Consider the following 18898-nt stretch of genomic DNA (forward strand, 5'->3'; position numbering starts at 1 on the left):
AATTACGCGTCGTTTTACGCGTTATGTGGGGGTATCGACCCAAACGGGAGAAAATCTCGGCCGGGAGGGCGAGAGCAGCACCCAGCTCCTCCCAAACACGAGGCCGGGAGGCCGATACTAAAAAAACATCCTCACGTTGCCCGCAGCCCGCAGGGCTGACAATGAGTCCGCTCCCGGTTTTTAAATAGACTTTTTGGGCGAACGCCTTGTTCCGTGATTGGTCAGAAGAGATAATCTTGCCGAAGATAAAAAATAATGGTGCCTCAAGGCCCCCTTTTTCCTTGGCCGTTACGTTACAGTAATTACCATTGTGTAATTGTGTGTTAGCTGAGGTTGTTGCGGCATTATTTTCAAGATAAGAAGCGAGCAGGCTGAACCAAGGTCTGAATCCATCCTCGTTCACGCACAGGAATTATACTAAAACAGAGAGGCTATGATGTCTCTGTGACAATCTCTGTTGCAGCGGTAGGAGAACACAGAAAGGTATTCCATTCGACTCATTTATTAATTTCCTTCGGCATATACCCACAATCATAAACTTGTGGAACGCGGATGCTGTGCAACTTAGGGTAGTTATGGTAAAATGAACTCGAGCTGCATCGCAAGAAAAAGGAAAAGCAACTGCTTCAAGCGCAGTCAAAGCTACGCTGGTGAGTTCAATGACTCTTCACAATGTGGGGAATCTGAAACACACACAACGCAAAAAACTTATTGATATGAACACAGGAAGATATGAGGAGTTTAGAAAGATTGGATTTTTCTGTTTTTCAATAGTGTCGCCAAATTTCTGGTGCATCTTATACGCTGTAACATAAAAATTTGAGCCTAAAATTAAAGGTACATTTTATACACAGGTACCTCTCAACCACATCAATCAAAAAGCAGAGCGTAACTCGCAACATGACAGCGATTTTAGTTGAATTCAGTTTGGTTCAATGTCCCCTAAATAATATCCATTTGCTGCAGTCTCCAGCTCAGAGGGCTTGCCCCGCTCTAGCTCTCTGAATGTTTAATTTGGTGTTTATCGTTTTGTGTTTACATAGCGCAGTTATGTTTTATTATTCAATGACAATAGTGTTACTAGGATTTACACCAAATGCCATTAACTACCAATATATTTCCACCAGAGTGGGTGAAATTCTAACTACAGTTCGAGGCAGACGGACGCCTCATAACGCTTGCACGCACACGCACCATTTGGATGGAATGCAAGCAACGCGCTATCGAACGCACTTGGGAGTGGTGCTGCCCTCTGCTGGATAAATGTTGACATTACAATAGCTCCAGGATGAGCAGGCTGAATTGGCTGACGGCCAGCTTCCGGGTTTGATATCAAAATATCAAACAGGAAAAGGATTTAATATTGTTATGTTTTTATTCCTTGACATCGACCTACTTTTATTTCCTCATGCTGTCCCAGGTTCAGAACATACAAATACCGCGCAAATACGAGCTAAACGTCCTCTCAAGTGTTAGGGATGAGGCTCCGCCCCCTACTTGCGCCATCCGATTGGGCCGCTCGCGCAAGCGCACTTGACATCACCGCACCTCCCCCCACCCCCTCCCCCTCGTCGCCGTTTTGACGTTAATCCGCGGATGTCAGTGCGGCGTCATGGCGGACATCAAGACGGGAATCTTCGCCAAAAATGTGCAGAAACGACTGAACAGAGCGCAGGAGAAGGTAAGCGGCAGCAGGTGGAGGAGGAGATGGACGAAGAGGAGGTGATGATGAAGCGGATGAGGAGGAGGAGGTGGAGATGGACGCTGACGTCCTTGCAGGCCGCGACAAATTGCAAATGTCAGATGTTGACGTTTTTAGAACTCTATGCCGGTGACGTCATCGTTAAGCGAAAACCAACGCATGAGGAGAAAAAAAAACTCAAGATGTCGTCTAATGGTTTAATTGGCTCACGCTCAACTCCAACGTTCTGTCTTCTAGCTAAATTACATTTTGTGTGACTAGCCGCCTAGTATATCTACTGTACATTTCATAAATATTGTTAGCATATCTTCAGTACAACCCTGGTGAAGACAAGCGGTTAAGAAGATGGAGATGGATCTTAAGTACATACATTTATTGATTGTGTATTATTTAATTGTGTGCTATTTGTTTAAATATATATATATATATATATATATATATATATATATATATATATATATATATATATATATATATATATATATATATATATATATATATATATATATGAAACATATAAAACACACACCCACATATGATTTATTTTGGAAAGGCCTTTTTAAAATTCATTCAATTACAAACTTTTTTTTTTTTTTTTTTACATTAAATACGAAAGGTGTTTTGTGAGCAAGGCAGTCGATTTTAATGTTTTTTATTTTAGGGATTGTTCACTTTTATAACCATTTTCAGCCATTATTTAAACATTTTCTGCAGTAAAAATGTTATTTTGTGTTCAATTACTTTGATGACTAAATTCTTATGCACAATAATACTTATACGACCGAAAATTATGTCATGTGCTGAAGACGCAGGTAACCACCAATCACAGCTCAGTTGAAGAATGTCACCTGACCAACCGGTGAGCCGTAATTGGTCATTACACAAGCATTGAGCAGGTTATGTCATTTTTGGTAGAAAAGCAAGCGAAAAATGTGTTTTTAAAAGAGATAATTTATCAATCCTAGAAACATGTCTTTACCTTAATAGTCCAGACATTCAATCCTAGGTACTCTGTTGTATATTTTCCAAGTGTTAGGACAAAGGAGGGTCTTAAAATGTCTTATACTAAATAAATGTTTGGTGACTTTATTATCTGGCCTACCATGCCCGAAAACAAGAATTGAATTCATGTTTTGTGATGGCTCAGGTGCTGCAGAAGCTGGGAAAAGCAGATGAGACCAAAGATGAACAATTTGAACAAGTTGTCGTCAACTTCAGAAGACAGGAGGTAGCTAAAATCGAGAACCTTGTTTGCTACTTGCTCAAATTTATGGAGCGACAGCTCAACTTTTCAAATTTCCCATATTAATGAGTGTTTTGCTCTTCAGTCTGAAGGCTCGAGGCTGCAGAGGGAGATGAAGGCCTACATGTCAGCTATCAAAGGTGACTTACAGCACACGGTTTGGACCATGAACGTAGCAGCTCTCGGAAACGGTGCCGCTCATGGTTTCTGTTTTCCTGCAGGGATGCAGCAGGCCTCCATCAACCTGACGCAGTCCCTCCATGAGGTCTACGAGCCCGACTGGCATGGAAAAGATGATGTCTTGACCATCGGCAAGGTACGACTTTGCTTTCATTAACAAAGTATTGATTACATAATCACGTATCCGGAATTAATGTACTTAAGTATCACTTTGGTACTTAAGTATCTGGGATTTAATGTGCAGACGCTCAAAAAACGTGAAAATACGTCCCTGGCATTGAATGAGTTAAGATGGTTGTCGTCACTGCCAGTGAAGGAGTTAAATTTGGATTAGGACTGTGAAAAAAGTCGACCAAGTTGGGTAAGTCGACTTTAAGAATAGGTCGACTGAAAATATCCGCCTCTTGCTTGGCCAGATCTATGTTTTGCGCCACCGTTTTCTACAGGGAGTGTTCTTGCAGACAGACGCGGTGTTGCAATGGCAGCAAAGGAGAAAGACTTCCCCCAAAAAACTGAGAGTGTCAGAAGTTTGGGATCATTGCCCAAAAAGAAAGACAAAAATAAAGTAGTGTTAAATAAAAGCTAAATAGAAAATGCATAGGAAAAACAAATATGCAAAGACCATCTTGACGTCGTATGACACTATTAAGCCTATGGGGAGCCAAAGAAAGAACTTCCTGAAAAGCACTACAGCTGTATTATCCAAGAATAAAACCAGCCACTATAAACAATCTAAAATGGGTTGGTTTAAGTGTTTTTTTTTTTTTTTTTAAAACAAGTGCAAAATATGCCCAGTCTGCTCATCAAGAAAAACAGGAAGTTATTGACCTCATAGCAGCTAGCATGCAGCGTTTTTTCATGCAATACATACTGAAGGATCGTCTGTAAGTGGCTTTAAAGACACTAATATATATGTAACATACATACATATATGATTATGTATGTGGGAACTAAATGGTAGTTAGTGTTTGTTGACATTGATGACCTTTAGGTAAATAAACTCAACTCACAATCAACATTGGTAGATTATTATAAAAAGTAAAAAGAAACATTTAACAAAAAAAGATGTGTTTTTTTTTCCTATAGGATTGTGATGCATTGTGGGAAAACTTCCACAATAAGCTAGTGGACTCGACACTGCTGAATCTGGATGCGTACTTGCTTCAGTTCCCTGACTTGAAGGTGAGCAGTCGTGGTTCTTATCAGCTTCTTCAAGCTTTCTCCATCACTGACGCTTTCACGTCTCCAGACACGGGTTGCCAAAAGAAGTCGGAAACTCATCGACTACGACAGCGCCCGTCATCACGTTGAGACGCTGCAGACAGCTGGGATAAGAAATGACCGCAAGATGCTCAAGGTCACCACTTTTTTCCATATAGGCCATACAATGTAACCCTTGTGTTATTTTGATCTTTTTTTTGGGTCATTCTCTTCCACATCATTCTCGTATTTTAGCAAAGTGCTGGCAACTGGGAGAAATTTCAGCTCCCTCGTGTCTTCTTTCAATGGTTTTCCTTTGATGTGAAATTGCTTTGTTGTAAAGACCAAAGTATTGGACAAAATACTGCACAAGGTCTGTACTAGGGCTGTCACTTTTAAATCATTTGAAAATGGATTATTCGGTTGATTATTGTACTGATTATCTGTTGGATAATCAGGTATTGTATGAATAATCAAGTCATTTAATTTTTTTACTCCTGACTGTTTAGACACTAGCAAAATTTGAAAAAAATGCTAATAGCAGGGATCAAATTTAAGGTCAGCAATCTATATACAGTAATTCACGCATATATAATATATTTTATGTACATTACCCATATATTAGTGCCCTTGAATACACTTAGAGGATGTTTCAACAATATTCCATGAGTAAACTTGTGAGAGGTACCATGAGGTCAATCACTTCCTGTTCTTCTTCTTGACAAAAGGAACATTTTGTGCTTGACTGCCCCCTTCTGGTTGAACACCTAAAACCAAGCCTCTTTTGTTTGTAGAGATATGTTATACCTGTATTTTCGGATAACACATCCCAAGTGCTTTTTGGGGAGTTTTTTTTCTTTTATTTTGTAAAACTCCATGTGCTAATATGGTCTTTAATGGACGCCAGCTAACGACAAAATCTGTCTTTCATACTGCATGTTACAGGCTGACGACGAGCTGAGAAAAGCCCAGAAAGTGTTTGATGAGCTCAACGTTGGTCTGCAGGATGAACTTCCAACTCTTTGGGACAGGTCACTCTCATCTCACGTATTTTGTTTTTTTTTTTTGTTTTTCTTTGAATGTTATAATCTACCAACCACAAAGTTCTCACTTTGACACCACCTTAGTTCAGATTTTAATCTTGAACACGACTGTCAAATCAATTCAATTTCAATTCAAGTTGTGAGTTTTTTGTGTTTCAGCCGAGTGGGATTTTACATCAGCACCTTCAAAAGTGTGACGAGCCTGGAGGCCAGATTTCACCGAGACATTTCTTTGGTGAGGTGGCCCAACATGAATTCACATGTTCATGCAACCCAATGAGATTTTTTTTTTTTTTTTTGCTCATACGATGGCTTTTCTCAATGTGTAGGTGTGTAAGCAACTCTATGAAGTGATGATGCAACTCAGTGAGCAACACGCCGACAAAATGTTCACCATCCAAGGAGCACCCAGGTAATGCTGTGTTACGTATTCTTCCTTCCTCACCAATGCTTCGTGAATCTTGAAGAATTTCAGAGGTTAAAGTATTTGGATTTGGCTCCTTTAGTGATTCGGGGCCCTTGCGGCTGGCTCGGACTCCGTCGCCACCAGAAGACGAAAGTCCACCAGAGAGTCCGGACGCCGGTTCTAACCACATGCTCCGCCCAGTTTCTCCTGGACCGCCGCGTCCCAAATCTCCCATGCAGGTAAAGACGTCGGCCAACGCCACTTGCCAATCCAGTGTTGTGTATCTGCATCGGAAAAAGCATTTCAATTTCAAATTAGTTTCAAGCGAAGACACAAACGTATGAAATATGTGGAATGCCCTCACGCTGTTTCTGCTAGTTGAAGGCACAAAATGCTTCTAGCATGCTAGCATTAGCCAGGCTATCTTTGTTGTTTAATGTTCTGTGGCTGTTCTTCTTTGCTGCACACTCATCTCTTGGATGGTGAGTCAACATGTGATGTGTCACAACGTGTGTTAGTGTTTGTGTGGATTAGTAACTTTTTAGCGGCATTATCAACATGTTTGTCAAGCACATTTGGGCAAATATGTATAGAAATATGTCGCATCCACAATTCTGGTTCCCATTTTTTTGGTCAAATGCAGAGTTTTTTATTATTACCCTTACTTAGGTACTGAAATTCATCTACAGCCGTTTTGAAAGCAAAGTTCATGATATGGCAGCCATTTTAAAGAATTTTGCCTCAATTGAATGGACTCATGGCGAGAGGTGGTCGGAAATTGGGAATGCTGATTAATGTGATCGGCTTGAGCTGTGGTCACTGTTCATGGACACTCAAGAAATTGTGGGAACCAGGTTTGTAGGACAAATGTGTTTTAGTCGTGTTTCCACCCTGTTCGGAGAAATAGAAAGACCCTCAGTGTTTTGTCATCATTGAAGCTAAGATCGACTCAAGATGCAGGATGTGACATCATGGGTCAGTGTTGGTAATTTTTCAGCTAATATGATTAGGGTTAGCTATGTTCCACAGAAGAATCCTTGAGTTGGTGAGTTTCTTTTTGAGTGTTGAATTTAGCGCTGTCATATTATTCATATCGATTATCCTATCGATTATTCTATTGAATAATCGAAACACCCCCCATACCCTATATGTTTACAGTATACATATATTTTTTTAACAATCTACTAAGGTTGAAAGTGAGTTGATGTAGCTATTATTTTTTATAAACCAACAAAATGTGCCTTTGCTAACCAGTTACACACAAATGCTAATCACGATTAGCATTAGTGTGCTTGCATTTATCATTTAAGATCTACAAACACTACCTACAATTTAGTACATAAGGTTATATGTACATTACACATGTGTTGTCCTAAAAGTAAACTTACAGTTGATGCTTCAAGAATATTCTGTGGGTAAATGTCAGTGGAGCTGCCTGTTAGGTACTAGGAGGTCAATAACTTCCTGTTCTTCTTCTTGACTGAGCATATTTCATGCTTGACTATCCCCTACAGGTTAAAATTTGAAAACCTAAAACTGAGCCACTCCAGATTTTTTGTAGTGATAGCTTATAAATACGGATTAAAGAACCCTAGTGGTTTTTGGGATGTTTTTTTTTACTTTATTTTGAGAAACTCCTTGTGCTAATATAGTCTTATGATATGCGGTGGGGAGTCTTTCTCCCTTGCCGCCATATCAAGACTACGTACATCTGCAGGACAAGTCAGTTAAGAAAATGATGGCGCAAACATTCTTAACAGCCTATTTTGCAAATTGACTTACCTGACTTGGTCAATTTTTTTTTCACAGCCCGAGTTGAATCGTGATCAGGCAAAGCTTCCGTAGACAACTCACACATTAGCTGGGAAGCGAAACTTTGTTTGAGCTGACTACATACCGGCGCATGTTGAATAACGACAATGTTGCTGTTGGGCAGATGAAAAAGGGCCCCCCAGTGCCTCCGCCCCCTAAAGTCACGCCTTCCAAGGAAGTGGTGGAGGAGCAAATCATTGACCTGTTTGGAGGAGAGTTTTTACCGGCGCCGTCGCCATCGCAGGTATGCGAGCGTTTCAAGGGAAATGAGCTAGGACACCAGTTGCCTCGTTAACCAATCGCCTCGTGTTTCCACAGCCCAACGAAAGGCCGGGAGAATCTCTGCTCGATCTCGATTTTGACGCCTTCCAGCCGGATGAAAGTGTGTCGCCAGTACCGCAGGTTGTTTACACAAAAGTAGCGACATGCATACATTGTGGGTAGCTGTGTACAGCATACCAAATGTCATGGATTGTTTTTAATTAGCTTCAGAAATCATTGAAAGCTAGCTTGGAAGAAAAAGAAAATCAAAGAAAAAAATGTTGATTGATTTTTTTATCTAATTTGGGAAAAAATAAACAAAAGGAAAAAGTAAATATTTTTACATATTCTTCTCTATTTTTTATTATATCAATATTTTGTTTACGATATGTTTTTGTTGATTGTTAATTATTTTTCTTTTATCATAATGTGTTTTTATCATACTATGTATTTTGTTATTTATTATACTACCATACTTTTGTTGAGAATATGATTTTCATGACAGTTTCATTTACAGTATTTTTGTTGAATATAAATGCATTTATGTTGATCATACATTTGTTTATTTTTTTCATATGCTGTATTTGTTCCCTTTACAGTGTTAAATATTTTTGTCCGTTTATTATATATATGTTTTAAAGCAGTAAAACCTCAACACGCTTTATAATTGTCATGCCTTCGTAGATATAAAAAACAACTACATTTTTTTAACAGCAAATCAAAGCCCAACACATTTATTTGAAAAATAAAACGATGTATGTTTATATTTGCTTAATCTGGACTGGTATTCGAGATTTTCCCATCTTAAAAAATTTTATAAAAATATCTATATGTCCATTATATTGTAATGTATATTTTATTATTTATTTTCTATTTAAATATTTTATATATATATATATATATATATATATATATATATATATATATATATATATATATATATATATACATACACACACACATACACTGTATCTATATAATTATGTGATATATGTGTGTTTATCTTTTGATTTTTATGTCAAATGTGAAGATTTTCAACCAGTGATGCAAATAATGTTCTAGATTGTGTTTTGCCGAAATCGGAGCTTTTTATGGACATGACTCAATCCCCTTTTTTTCCCCAATAAGACTGCCGTGCCTTGGGATACGTGGTCGGTGAGTACACTTGAGTTTTCTGCACTTGGTTAGTCTGTGAAATGTTTTTGTGCATCAGCTATGTCTCACTTCTCCCTTCTAGGCTCAGCCAGCCCAGACTGTAAGTACACACCTTATTCACTCGTCATGACGTGTTTGTGGAGTACAAACTTGTTGGTTGTTAAGGTTTATTTTGAAAAGCATAAACAATTGTGACTGCGATCAGCTTGATGTATTTTTTCACTAATAAGCAGGTATTGGGGTCAAGAAAAAACGTCTCAAGCATTTTTTTGAACTGTAGTACTGAATTACTCGAAGACAAATTCCACCTCTGCTATTCAGGCATAGGAGTTTGCATGTTTTCCCCATGCTCGAATAAGTTTCCTCCCGACGTCCTCCTGCATTCCAAAAAGGCAGGTCTATTGGACACTCTAAATTGTCCTTAATTGTGATTGTGAGTGTGAATGGTTATTTGTCTTTGCGCGATTGGCTGGCAACCAGTTCAGGGCGTCCCCAGTTTACTGCCCGAAGACTGCTGGAATGGAAACCAGCCCGCGAGCGCCCCTAGTTAGGATAAGCGACTATAGAAAATAGATGGATGGATATTCAGCCGAACTTTGGTCGATTGGCTCCGTCAAATTTTAACAATTCATTCCTTGCGTTTGCGCAGGCTGCAGACGGTGGCTTTGTGGCCGACTGGTCAGCTGACTTTGGTTCAGCGGCCACCAATGGAGATGCCACCGCAGGAGCTCCCGAAGGGGCGGAGGGAGGGGATGGGGCCGCTCCTCCTCCACCTCCCAAGGAGAATGAGGCAGCAGAGGATGAGGTTAGCAGTCTAGACCAACCATCTGAATCACAACCCAACCTTCATTATGCCGCGACCGATGAGTCGGAAACAGGGCGAGTTGAGTTGGAGCAAAATACGGCAGGAGAGTCCGACCGCAGGAAATCCACCCCCGGGCTCATCTTTACTAACGAGTTTGGCGAACCCATTGAGGACGACGCCAAGCAGGCCACGGAGAAGTTCTGCGTTTCTCCCGATGGCTCGGGATCTGAATACGAAACCGCTGAGGAATGGGGAGGCAGGGCCAGCGCAGATGATGAACGCACAAGTGAGGACAAAAGTTCCGCTGGGGTGCAGGATGCCGCAGCAAGTCGGAGTGGTGCAGACAATGATGAGGGGCCCAACGAAGGGATAAATCCAGAAGATGTAACCACAGATTCCGGAAGAAAGGATTCTCTAGCCTCGGCGCAAATGCAGGACGGAGTTCCATTAAATTCCGATCCCTTTGCTGAGAAACAGGAAGCGGGTGCGTTTGACTCCCATCCTTTTGCGGAATCACAGGAAGGTAGTGCGTTGGATTTGGATCCTTTTGCGGACTCGCAGGAAGGAGGCGCGTTCGATTCGGATCCTTTTGCAGAATCACAGGAAGGTAGTGCGTTGGATTTGGATCCTTTTGCGGACTCGAAGGAAGGAGGCGCGTTCGATTCGGATCCTTTTGCGGAATCACGGGAAGGAGCTGCGTTCGATTCTGATCCTTTTGCTGACATAGGGGAAGCAGGGGCGTTTGATTCCGACCCTTTTGCAGAGTCGCAGGGAAGAGGCCCGTTTGAGTCTGATCCTTTTGCTGAGAAACAAGGATCAGGTGCGTTTGATTCGGACCCTTTCGCCGAACCAGTTGAAGCGGCTGCCTTTAGTTCCGATCCTTTAGCCGAAACGCAAGACGGAGATTCGATCGCTTGTGCTCTTTTTGCTGGCGAGGAGCCAGACGGTTCCAAGTTAGAAGGTGCTTCTGAGGCCGAGATTTTAGGGGTGTCTGGAGATGTAGCGAGCAGTTGGGATCCTTTTGCCAGCGGTCTTCGTGCAGCGGACGATGCCGACGTTTCCTGGAATCAAGCTGGCTTGGCCCCTCCCCATGAACGCACCTTTTCAAGCACCCAAGTTCAAGGTGTTAATCTACCCAAAGTCCGCAAGGAACCAGAAAGTTCCGACATGTCCGAAGATGAGGCTGCGAACCTGAGATTTGGAAAAATGTACCAAGATGTAGCTAAAGAAAAGGAAGAGGTACATGGTCCCGTTTTTAGCGTGCTAGTTTGGCAGCAAGTAGACGTCAGTTGAAATTGTAAACCTCCCACTAACCCGATCGTTCCTTCTCCTTTTATCACTTCCCGTGTCTACCGTTTGTCGGAATAGTGGTTCTCAAATGGGGGGAGCTAAAGGACCTCTGGTGGTACGTGACTTTGTGAAATTCTTTCATGATAACAACCTGCTGTTAGCCTGAAGCTAACTAATCGTTTAGCGCTTACTCACGTTAGTGAAAGTGAAGCCAGCGTTTGCTGTTTGACGTTGCCATATGTCAGGTTGCAAAGAAATCATGGACTGGATTTACAGCAAATAAGGACTTTCTTTATACGATTAAGTGAAATGGATTGAATAACGACGCATGGCAAGAGGCGTCCTAAGGAAAAGTGAAGCACATTTATGATCATAGTTAAGAAAAAAATAGTTGTGGATTTACTGGGGATGTCCAGATATCGATTACATGATTAAAAAACAGGCCCGATCACAACACTTTTAGCTGATCAACATCGGGAAGGAAAGAACCAGAACCTTACGAAAAACCTAAGATAAGAGCTTGAATACTACTCAGATACTGTACTATCACAAGAAGATATTGCCACAATTAAATATCTATTTTCCAAGTGGTTTACATACAATTTTTAGCTGATCGGAATCGGAAGACAAAGATTGGGGTTATCAGGCACAGATAGCAATATTTCTCAGGAAATTCCCCAATAAAACATTTTTTGAGAACCACTGTGTTAGAAGCTTGCCTTTTTACCTAGTTGATTTGTCATTGTTGTTGTCAACTTCAGTCAGTACTTTTAATGTTTGAAAATTTGAGCCAATTCCCATCCTGCCCAGGAATGGTCTCTCCACCCGTCCGTCTGTCCATCTCCTAAGCCTCAGAACGATCCTTTTCCCCGCAAGCTTCGTAATGGCATTCCCATACCACTTCTTGACACGTCTCTTTAGTTTTTCACCTTTTAAAATTTGATTTAATGTTGATTCTTGCCTCCTCTGAAACATGCATGCTGAAGGATGCCACTGGCCCGTCATTCTTTGCTGATTTTGATAAAATGGTGAGTGTCTCGATTGTTGGTCATTGACTATCAAATGGAGTCCAGAAAAATTACTGATGTGAATTTTTTTTGTTTCAGAACTCAAGTGAGGCTTTAGAAACGCCCAATCCAGCGCCTCCTGCTGATGACGAAGTGCAACAAGAGGAACAACCTACGCTGGCGCCCTCTGCTGGTGAGGAAAATCCAGCAGACAGTTGTGCCGCTCTGGAAGAAAAACCTGTGAGTTCAAGAACAATTTTCTTTCTCCGATCTCCCACAATTGGCCAATGGCTTTGTTTTTCGACTAAAAATATTCGTATTTGGTTTTAGGAATCGTTTTCAATTCCAGAAGAAAAGAAGCAAAGTCCTGTTGATGATTCTTCGGTAAAAATCTCAAAAAATGTCTCAACTACTGCGCAGTCGATTAATTACTCGAGCGTCATTAACTCATTCAATTCCAAAGACATATTTCCATGTTTTCTAAAAGTCCTGACATTAAATCCCACATCCTGTTTTATATTTTTTTTCTAATATTGATTGAATGTAGATTCAATATAGAATATTCTTTCATGAAATAGTCATACCCCTGCACTAAATCCTCATTTTATGTTATTGTTAACAGTACAATGGTGATTTGATCAAAACTTTTTTGATTTCTGTAATTTTTTGTCCTCTTTTACATTATTTTTATAATTGCAAGACCAGTTAAATTAAAAGGAAAACAACAAACAAACAAAATCTGTGTTCGGGCATGCCCAAGACCAATTCTTGCGTGTCCTTTTCAGGAAACCATGGCCATCCCATCTGTGGTGATCGAGCCGGCCTCCAGCAACGAAGGCGACGACGATCGTGACGCCGATATCATCTCGCCTTCCGCTATCAGTGACAACTGCGTGGCTGCCGACAAACCAGCAATCAAACCCACCACTTGCACTCCTGGTGGACTGCCTGACGACTTTCTGTACAAGGTCAAACTTTTTCTTTATTTTCTTTATTTATATATATGTATATATATATATATATATATATATCGGGGTGCAAATGTGCAGGTGGAGACCATGCACGACTTTGAAGCGGCCAACAGCGACGAGCTGGACCTGAAGCAAGGCGACGTGGTCCTGGTGGTTCCTACGGCTTCCGTGGAGGATCAGGTGAGCTTCCCGCCCTGGCGCCGTCCAACCAACCACTGATTTTTCTTATTTTTTGTACGCCTGGACTGCAGGAAGCCGGCTGGCTGACGGGATTCAAGCAAAGTGACTGGGTGACGCTGGGAAATGGCGCTCAGAAGGGACTTTTCCCAGAAAACTTTACACGCCGTTTGGAGTGAGACGCATGAGCCCTCCCTTACGCATTGCCTTTGAAAAAAGAAAAAAAAAACACTTTTCCCAGGATCAACCCTGTAACCCTCCCCCAAGGAAACAAAACATGTGTTTGTGCTTGTGTGCATGTTCCTTGGGAAAAGGCCATCAAGTTGTGTTGGACAAATGAAGCTTCATGAAGCAGTTGTGATATTTCTTTGACTCCGCTAGATGGCGCGCTTGGCCGTAAGAGGTAGAGGAAATTTACTGCATTGCCACCTCACCAATATTCATTTTCAAACCAAGCGCACCATCCAGAAGAGTAAAAAAAATAACTCCCATGTGTAACTGTGTTTAAGAATTCTTCCAAGTCATGGAATCATCACACTTGTTTGTGCGGCTGTGCTCATATTTTGTTTTGGTGTAGTTCAGCAACAAGTTGACATTTCATGTAGTATCCCCCCCCCCCAAAAAAAAAAAAATGCTATATTGTCATTTAAAGAAAAGTTATTGTTCTTTGGACACGGGCCGGAGATGAACAGTAATTCTATTTCAAAAGGAGGAAAATGGCGCGTATGCGTCAAAAGAGAATGGGATCATATCACTGTATTGAATTGTGTCGTCGCAATAAAAGTCTTTACAAAAGGTTTGCTTTGTTGCTATGTTTTGGGTTCTGAAAAAAAGCGACCTTGGTGGCGCTATTGTGCCAAATGTAATACATTTGTCAAAGATTCACAATAGAGTGTCAAGGTTAGGGATTAAATTTAGAGACGGGTTTCCATATACAGCTTCATTTTCAGGTTAAGGTTTCAATTTGTGGTAAAAGTTTCAAAAAAAGGTCTATGTGTATGGGATTTCATTATAGGGTTATGGTTTGAAAATAGGGTGTTAAATTAGAAATAGGGTTTCAAAAAAACCTATAGGTTTAGGTTGATAAACCTAAATGGGTTTCATTTAGGTTTATCAGTTTAGGATTTTAAAATAGGGTAGGGTTTCAATACACGTTTTAGGGATAGGGTTTCAATAAATTTTAGGATTAGGCTTTCAAAATTGGAATAGAATTTCAATTTAGGGTTAAGGTTTCAAAATAAGGTTTAAATTTAAAGTTTCATCTAAGGGCTATGGTTTCAAAATTGGGTTTCAATTAAGGTTTAGAGTTCCAAGTAAAGGTTTTCAATTTAGATAGGGCTTCAATTTAGGATTCGTTTTCCAAATTAGGGTTTCACTTATGGTTTTAATTTGGGATATCAAAATGGGGTTCACATTTTAAAACATGATTTCAATTTAGGGTTAGGTTTTCAAATTAATGTTTAGCCAGCCTTTTTTTAGCAAAACGGTTTTATGGGAAAAAACGACTTTGTATAAGGCAGGTTTAAAATTTTAGACATGAGATTTCAGGGTTCATTTTTTTATTTTGGTAATACTGTTAGTCTGTACAGAAGAGGAAAGTTTGAACAGTCATTTGGAGAAAAAGTATTTGCATATATATATATATATATATATATAATAAAATTACCAGCTATTCTAAAACGGCTTATTTTCAATAAAACCAAAAAGCTAGCAAAAATGACCAAACCTATCTTTATAAATCTTAGGTTTAGGTTCATAAAGATGTTCATCTGTACACATTGACGTTCACAAAAAGAAAGAAAGAAAGATAAAAAAACACCTTGAAAAACAAAACAAAAAAAATCATAACTGACAACAGTTCTTTGGTCACTGATAAAAGAAAAAAAAAGGATTGTGACTGTCATTTCACTCGGAATAACAATTTGACAGTTCTATTTCAACAATGCTGTTCTCAGCAGCTCCCTTGCCTCCAGAGACTTATTTTTATAGAGAACCACACACCACATCTAAACAATTTCTACATGCTGTGTTGTTTTGTGTCTTGCTAAAGTTGAAGTTTGAGCAAAGGTTTTGCCACCAACTGAGCAGGTATAAGGTTTCTCTCCAGTGTGTGTTCTAGTGTGAACTATTAAACTTGACTTATCAAGAAATGATTTTCCACAAACTGAGCAAGCAAAAGGTTTTTCTCCGGTATGTATCCTTGTGTGTATCAATAAAACATACTTTCTAGAAAAGCTCTGGCCACAGGCTGAGCAACAAAAAGGTTTTTCTCCAGTGTGTGTTCTTTTATGTATTATTAATGCCACCTTATGACCATACTTTTTACCACAAACTGAGCAAACAAAATGTTTCTCTCCAGTGTGTGTGCTTTGATGCTTTTCTAATTCATGCTTTAAAGTGTAACTTTTCCCACAAAATGAGCATCATTTAATATTCCCTTTTGAGAGAAACGTTTATCACAGATTGAGCAAGCAAAAGGCTTTTCTCCAGTGTGTACTCTTATATGTACAATTAAGTGTCCCTTTTGAAAGAAACGTTTACCTCAGAGTGAGCAGGCAAAAGGTTTTTCCCCACTGTGTCGTTTTATGTGAAATTTTAAACTTGATGAGCGAGAGAAGCGTTTGAAACATATTGAGCATGAATAAACTTTTTCTCCAGTGTGTACTCTTTTATGTTCATTTAATTGTCTCTTTTGAGGGAAACGTTTATCACAGATTGAGCAAGCAAAAGGCTTTTCTCCAGTGTGTACTCTTTTATGTTCATTTAATATTCCCTTTTGAGAGAAACGTTTATCACAGATTGAGCAAGCAAAAGGCTTTTCTCCAGTGTGTACTCTTATATGTACAATTAAGTGTCCCTTTTGAAAAAAACGTTTACCACAGAGTGAGCAGGCAAAAGGTTTTTCCCCACTGTGTCGTTTTATGTGAAATTTTAAACTTGATGAGCGAGAGAAGCGTTTGAAACATACTGAGCATGAATAAGCTTTTTCTCCAGTGTGTACTACGTTATGTTCATTTAATTGTCCCTTTTGAGAGAAACGTTTATCACAGATTGAGCAAGCAAAAGGCTTTTCTGCAGCATGTACTTTTGTATGTCTATTTAATTGTGACTTTTGAGAGAAACGTTTATCACAGATTGAGCAGGCAAAAGGTTTTTCTCCGGTGTGTGTTCTCATGTGTACGGTTAATAATGACTTACTAGGGAAGCATTTGCCACATACTGAGCATGCCAAAGGTTTTTCTTTGCTGTGTGTTCTCATATGTTTTGTTAAGGATGACTTCATATCAAAGTATTTACCACAAAATGAGCAGGAAAGGGGTTTTTCTCCAGTGTGAACTGTCATGTGACCATTGAAAGCCTGCTTTGAACTTAGTATTTTCCCACCCTGAGAACATTCCCAGCCTTTAGTATCACCTTGAGAGTGTTTTTCATTATCGGAAATGTCTGACATTGCCTTGTCATTTTGTTCTTGTCCACAGCGGTCCATGAAACCTTTTGTTTTCACGCGTTGATTTGAGCCACACTTTGGAGGCTTGGCCTTGTTCTTCTCACTCGGACCCTTGATTTCATCTTCGCTCTTGAAAAGGCCAAAGGTCAGTGTGTGAGGTGACTCTGTCGCATGTTGACTCGGACGAAGATACTTCTCATCAACATCTGGAGAACATACAAGACACGCACACTTTCAGCATTTCACTGTTTTTTTTTTAAATGTCTGAGTACAAACCTGCTCTGCGCAGAACAACAAGTGGCTGCTTGCGAACTTCGCCCAAGAGATGAAGATGTTGCTTGTTGTCTTCCATTGGTCCAAGAAGCTTCCACTTGTACCTACCGCTAGGTGTCAAGCGTGCAAACAATTTCACATGATAGCATGATAGACAAACTCTCAATCCGACACAGATGCTGAACAAAAAATGTTGTTGTCCTTTAGGATAGCGATGGAGCGGCAAGTTGCAAACCTGGTGATGCATTTGAGGAATGTGGGAAATCGGATGATCCTCACCCAGCTCGTTCCGGTTCCGATCTCAAAGCGCTCCGGGCAGATTACGATAGTTTTTCTAGGTTTTCTGATTTTTTTTTTTTTTTTTTTTTTTTAGAATTTGGGTGAGATCAATCAACGTTCTGGATTAAAAAAAAATATATGGTACTTTTCTTTTAGCTTTCTTTGTATTTGGGGCGACACAGAAACACGTCTTACTGTCTTAGCAGGGCTTTGCGGTGGTCTGTATGAGAAGATTCTTATTTGATCACCGGGAGTGAATTCTCACGAGATAAAAGTCAGACCTAAACACTGAGAAACATTCTTCAATCAAATCTTCACTCCAACATCCTTATCAATCCGGCAGAGGAAAGGAGGCAAATGTTACAGCCTGAATGGGAGGGAACACACAGACAGATGCCTCCTCTTTCGTAGCTCGAGCGAGAATCACTTTTATCCACTAAATATGCACAAATATTACAAAGCAAACTTCAGTACACAGATTACGTTAAAATAAAAAATAACAATATTGGATTCGGCAACCTATTGCATGTTTACAGGAACAATATTTGAAATAATAACCATAAATCTTCAACAACTATTCTGAATTCCACTTTATATAAAATGTCATCAAGTCCGCCTGTTATGGTCGCCGACAAAATATCGGCGATTCTAAAACACTCAAAACGCACGAATGTTTTCATCGATTTTTTCATACCTGGGTAGGAAGGAAATGACTGAAGACACAGACGTCTCCTCTCTCGTGGCTTGAGCGAGAATGAAGCATCCAGCTGTGGGTCCAGCGTTTTTTCATGCCCATCAGACGTAACCAATCGATCACACATGACACCACTTAACGAGGCCAAACCAGCTGAACGTGAACGCAACAAAAATCAATTATTATTGCACATAAACAATTTTATGAAAAAAAAAAAACATTACACAAAGACTATAAAATTAAAATATTGTGTCTTGAACTCACAAAGACTATACAATTCAAATATTGTGTCTTGAACTCACTTATCTGTCAGGGTCATTGAGATAATAACCACACAAATACTTCCTTGTGTATTCTGGGTGAAAGAGTCTTTCTAAACAAAACGAGTTGGTCAGTGAACAAAGTGTTACGCTGTACTAATAGTGGCTTCATATTCATTTTCCATTATTCTGGTTAGCCAAAAATATTTTAATCCGAGCAATCTTCCTTCCTAATTTCTTTTATTTATTTAAATGCAAGTAACATCTCATCATGAAAGCATTCAATACAGTTTACTGAAGAGCTTCATCCAGAGAAATAAAAGAAAGGAAACGGGATACATGTTTTCTTACACAGTCCACATTTTGGAGTCAGACATTTTTATGAAGAGTAGTAATGATTTCTGACTTCCCAGATTGAAATCTGGGACTCATCAATTATGAATTGACTCTCAGGGATGTATTTTTACACAATCCTTCAATCAAAGAAAAAAAAATTGAGTTTACTTTCGCAACGAAAATTTCCATTCCTTTTTTGTGTCAAACGTTTCACAACAGGGTAGATGCGTTGCTAGTGACGTCACGCCGAAATTGTCAACTATACTCAAACATCAAGGAGTGTACCCTCTGCTGGCAAAATGTGGTACTGCATCAATTTAACTCAATTTCTACGTGGAGGTTCTATTTTGACAACT

At 39.8% G+C, this 18898-nt stretch overlaps 2 protein-coding genes across 4 annotated transcripts; one reads left to right on the plus strand and one right to left on the minus strand.

The window, feature by feature from the left end:
- Positions 1-1536: 1536 nt before the first annotated feature.
- On the plus strand, positions 1537-14049 carry amph (amphiphysin). Of its 3 annotated transcripts, none has more exons than XM_088429843.1 (21): positions 1537-1681; positions 2850-2930; positions 3031-3085; positions 3167-3261; positions 4212-4307; positions 4375-4482; positions 5271-5356; positions 5528-5603; positions 5698-5780; positions 5875-6013; positions 7711-7830; positions 7905-7988; positions 8976-9002; positions 9085-9102; positions 9652-11046; positions 12084-12125; positions 12204-12344; positions 12435-12488; positions 12890-13072; positions 13154-13255; positions 13327-14049. In XM_088429843.1, exons 1-21 carry the CDS (start codon positions 1613-1615, stop codon positions 13429-13431), a joined length of 3159 nt encoding a protein of 1052 aa, XP_088285969.1. In that variant the 5' UTR covers positions 1537-1612; the 3' UTR covers positions 13432-14049. The 3 variants fall into 3 exon arrangements, with proteins under 3 accessions (XP_088285969.1, XP_088285970.1, XP_088285971.1); XM_088429844.1 differs by having other exon boundaries at positions 9652-9807; XM_088429845.1 differs by having other exon boundaries at positions 7720-7830; positions 9652-9807.
- A 911-nt stretch (positions 14050-14960) lies between these two features.
- On the minus strand, positions 14961-18014 carry LOC148414553 (uncharacterized). The gene is made up of 3 exons (XM_088429706.1): positions 17947-18014; positions 16977-17619; positions 14961-16906 (listed from the first exon to the last, which is right to left on the minus strand). The coding sequence occupies exons 2-3, from the start codon at positions 17218-17220 to the stop codon at positions 15795-15797; spliced, it is 1356 nt and encodes a 451-aa protein (XP_088285832.1). The 5' UTR covers positions 17221-17619; positions 17947-18014; the 3' UTR covers positions 14961-15794.
- Positions 18015-18898: the final 884 nt, after the last annotated feature.

This window comes from Hippichthys cyanospilos, chromosome 12 (assembly GCF_059441005.1).
Source record: "Hippichthys cyanospilos isolate Australia breed blue-spotted pipefish chromosome 12, RoL_Hcya_1.0, whole genome shotgun sequence".
NCBI classification, from domain to species: domain Eukaryota; kingdom Metazoa; phylum Chordata; class Actinopteri; order Syngnathiformes; family Syngnathidae; genus Hippichthys; species Hippichthys cyanospilos.